The 4,066-nt window shown below is 41.4% G+C and overlaps 1 protein-coding gene across 1 annotated transcript in view; it reads left to right on the forward strand.

The window, feature by feature from the left end:
* Window positions 1–3,040, forward strand: part of anapc7 (anaphase promoting complex subunit 7) — a 5,603-nt gene extending 2,563 nt beyond the window's left edge. The window contains exons 4-11 of the mRNA XM_005746087.1: window positions 173–284; window positions 461–614; window positions 707–849; window positions 987–1,104; window positions 1,193–1,389; window positions 1,482–1,706; window positions 1,863–2,013; window positions 2,104–3,040. Of these exons, the coding sequence (XP_005746144.1) occupies window positions 173–284; window positions 461–614; window positions 707–849; window positions 987–1,104; window positions 1,193–1,389; window positions 1,482–1,706; window positions 1,863–2,013; window positions 2,104–2,293 (1,290 nt within the window). The 3' untranslated portion in view covers window positions 2,294–3,040. The remainder of the gene's footprint in view (window positions 1–172; window positions 285–460; window positions 615–706; window positions 850–986; window positions 1,105–1,192; window positions 1,390–1,481; window positions 1,707–1,862; window positions 2,014–2,103) is intronic.
* The last annotated feature ends 1,026 nt before the right edge of the window (window positions 3,041–4,066 follow it).

The raw sequence follows: 4,066 nt of genomic DNA on the forward strand, positions 1-4,066 counted from the left end.
GATACTAGTTTTCAGATCTCCACTTTTCCTAAGTTATTCATCCAGTTTTGTTGAAATGGGGCTCATATGATATGGAACTGTATGAAGCTCTATTTAACCTTTTGAAACCAGTTCAAGTGCAGTAACTTGTATAAGGTGTAGTAATTACCTTTTGTATTCCTTCCTGCCTCAGATCAACATGATGCTAGCTAACCTGTACAGGAAAGCTGGACAGGAGCGATCTGCTGTGACGAGTTACAAAGAGGTCCTCAGACAGTGCCCTCTTGCCTTGGATGCAATCATTGGTACGCATGTTCACTGTAGACTCTGTAATCCCACAAGCAGCACTTCATCTGCTAAGATGTTTGTACTTGCAGTGCTCTCCTATGTCCATGCCACTTTAAAACAAACAAACAAAAAAACCCTTCTGCTTGGATTTAGCATCTCTTTTAAATAATTGAAAAATGTGTTTTTCCTTTAGGTCTTCTTTCTCTGTCAGTCAAAGGAGCCGAGGTGGCTTCCATGACTATGGATGCGATCCAGAGTATCCCCAACCTTGACTGGCTGTCTGTTTGGATCAAAGCGTACGCCTTCATACATGCAGGGGATAACCAGAGAGCTATTAATACCATTTGGTGAGCAAAGCAATAATGATTTGTACACAGTGAGTGAATATTGCGAGCCGTGTTTTGTGACAGTCTTAACTTCCTCCCTGAAACACTCTCAGCTCTTTGGAAAAGAAATCACTTTTGCGGGACAACGTGGACCTCCTGGTGAGCCTGGCAGATGTCTATTTCAGAGCAGGTGACACGAAAAATGCAATTCTCAAATTTGAACAAGCCCAGATGTTGGACCCTTACCTCATCAAAGGTGTGTTACAGGAGAGAACGTTTTGACTTAGACATGTATTTTGTAGTTGATGACAGTTTTAATATCAGAATCTGTGTGTCACACAAGTCTAAGTAGCCTTAATAAAGACAGACTTGGAAACATGTTTGCTTTTTCAGGTATGGATGTTTATGGCTACCTGATGGCCCGTGAGGGACACCTGGAGGATGTTGAAGTCTTGGGAGGTCGATTATTTAATATATCTGATCAGCACGCTGAACCGTGGGTGATCTCTGGGTGAGTAGTCTTACTTTTCTCAGACAAAATCTCTCTCATGTAGTTTCCGTGTTTTATATCATTAAACTTTTCAATGTGCGGTGTTCAGATGTCACAGTTTTTATAGCAAGCGTTACTCCCGGGCTCTCTACCTGGGAGCCAAGGCCATCCAGCTGAACAGCAATAGTGTTCAGGCACTGCTGCTGAAGGGTGCGGCACTGAGAAACATGGGCCGAGTTCAGGAAGCCATCATCCATTTCAGAGAGGCCATGCGTTTGGCACCCTGCCGCCTTGACTGCTATGAAGGTAGGCTTACTTTTAGCTTTTTTTTCTTTCTTTTTTTGGCTCTTCAGATTGTTTTTGTTTCGTTTGCAATAACAAAGTATTAATGACTCCAGGTTTAATTGACTGTTATCTGGCATCCAATGGGATTCGTGAGGCTATGGGAATGGCTAACAACATCTATAAGACTTTAGGAGCCAATGCACAGACTCTGACCATCCTCGCCACAGTGTGTCTGGAAGACCCAGTGACTCAGGAGAAAGCCAAAACCCTTTTAGACAAGGCACTGGCCCAGAGACCTGACTACACCAAGGCTGTGGTCAAGAAGGCTGAACTCCTCAGTACGTACAGCAAAAAAGACTCTTAAGTATTTCTGTTTTCCTCCTTTCCCCAATGATAAATAAATCTACAGTTTAATGACTTGAAGGGAGGAAAAAGAAGTTTCACATACAGATGAGCTGAAATTGTTGCTTTTGCTTTTTTTTTCTTGTTTGAAGGCCGGGAACAGAAATATGAAGAAGGGATTGCTCTCCTGCGGAACGCCTTGGCCAATCAAAGTGACTGTGTCCTGCACAGGATGCTGGGAGATTTCCTGGTGGCTGTCAATGATTACCAAGAAGCCATGGACCAGTACAGTATAGCATTAAGGTAAACACAGATTATTGATCCTGGGAAAATGCTGTCATAAAATCTAGTATTTTTTTATGAATTTAACACTGTATGGTTTTCTGTCCTAAGCCTGGATCCCAATGACCAGAAATCATTAGAAGGCATGCAGAAGATGGAGAAGGAGGAGAGCCCCACAGACGCCACAGTGGAGCTGGATGGTGACGACATGGAAGGCAGCGGGGAAGACGGTGATCTTGAGGGGAGTGACAGTGAGGCGGCTCAGTGGGCCGATCAGGAACAGTGGTTTGGTATGCAGTGACTCCGGTCCACTGACAGACGCTCTGTCAGTATCACACGGCAGCCCACGGGAAGCCTTCAGCCATGAGGGCTGTCAGACGGAACAAGACGAAGGTTGTACTGCATGTTTAACCTCCGTGATCTCCGAGGTTATTGCCAACCTAAAGACGACAACACGGCTAAGACCTTAAATACAACAATTAATGCTTGCGCCCCTGGATGAACTGATGCTCAACTTTGCAGTACAGCTACAGGAAGCCGTCAGAACTTTTATTAAAATGCAGCTTGATGCAGAACTCCAGTCATTTTTTTTTCTTTTTTCTTTTTTGACCCCAATGCTGTTTCCCATCAGTCTGACAATCTCAGCAGTGTCACTCTGAGGTCTGATGCATAGCATTATAAATCCAGGAATCACCCAAAGTTCTTATATTACCTTGTCTATTTGTGCACCCTTCTTGCCTGTCAGCCAGTTCACAATACACCACAAAGACATTAAAAATAAAAAAGACTTTATTTATTTATTTATAGTGAGTCATGTATCCTGCATTGAGAGGTTGTTCCCAGGAATGGAGGATGCAAGTAAATGAGCAGCTGAAGTTTGTTTAAAATTAGACTGTGATTCAGTAAACTGTGGTTTGAAGTTTAAAAAAAAAAAATGACTGGAGTTACTATGACTTGTGTAATATTTTTATTTTGGGACACGTTTACCACAAAGGAGGCAGTGGGTGGGTGTTGAAGTGTCACAATAAAGGTCACAAATATACCAGAAGTGACATTGAATTTCTGCTGCTCTTTAAAATCTGTTGTATGAATTTTCTAAAACCTGTTTTTGTGTCATGTAATAGTTCAGCTTATTTGTGTGTGTGTGTGTGTGTTTGTGTCGTCCATTAGGTCTGCCTTCTTTATCAAAATAACATAACTTGGAATATTTTAGTTTATCATTTCAAAACAAAACTTTATAGTATTTTGTACATATTTTTAAAATGTATAATAAAATAATGAAACACCTGATGTGCACAGAGCTGTTTCTAAAGTCATCCCACTTGCTTATAAATTATCATCACCAGGTGATCAGTGTGTTCATTCTCTCTTCCATATCTCTGCTCAGTCAGAGGGCGAAGAAGCAAAAACAGCTCAACAGGGTACATTCATGGACCCACAATGAACAGTAAGCAAATAAGTTACCAAACACATTAAAGTTGAGGTGATTGAATAGGTGATGCTTTATTTTGAAAATCCTAAGGCTTCTTCCGCTCTGCTCTAGCTGTGCAGGAGGGGTTTCAAATGGAGTGTGTCAGGGGGGCTGGATTTAAGGTGGACTCTGGAGTCTCACTAAATATTTGCACAAGGGTGCTCACACATTCCTCCAAAACTGCACATTTTCTTTTTTATTAGCTTAATCTTTATTTTGAAAATCATTTCCTTTATTTCATAAAATAGTTTTTCCTCACATTTAGGTTAGTTTTAGAGTAAAATTTATTTTAACAGGCTTGGGTCAGATACGGAGTGGGATGAGATGCTGAAACACATTAATTCAAATGTTGATTCACATCCCTTCCCTTTGTTCAGTTCCAGCTGCTTCATATTTCCAGCCAGCATCAGGATCACAGCTGCGTTGAGATCATTCCTAAAAAAAGGCATTTTATAGTATTGAGCACATCTTTTCTGAAAGTAATGATGAGCTAACAACTGGTAGCCAACAGAGATAAATGAAACTGATGCTCCAGAATGAAGTCATACTGTTGTGGTCTGTTACAGTCGTCCTGGACAGCAGTAAAAACTCAGCGACAAACTC

The sequence above is a fragment of the Pundamilia nyererei genome, unplaced genomic scaffold (assembly GCF_000239375.1).
Source record: "Pundamilia nyererei isolate P.nyererei 1_Seehausen unplaced genomic scaffold, PunNye1.0 scaffold00172, whole genome shotgun sequence".
Taxonomy (NCBI): Eukaryota; Metazoa; Chordata; class Actinopteri; order Cichliformes; family Cichlidae; genus Pundamilia; species Pundamilia nyererei.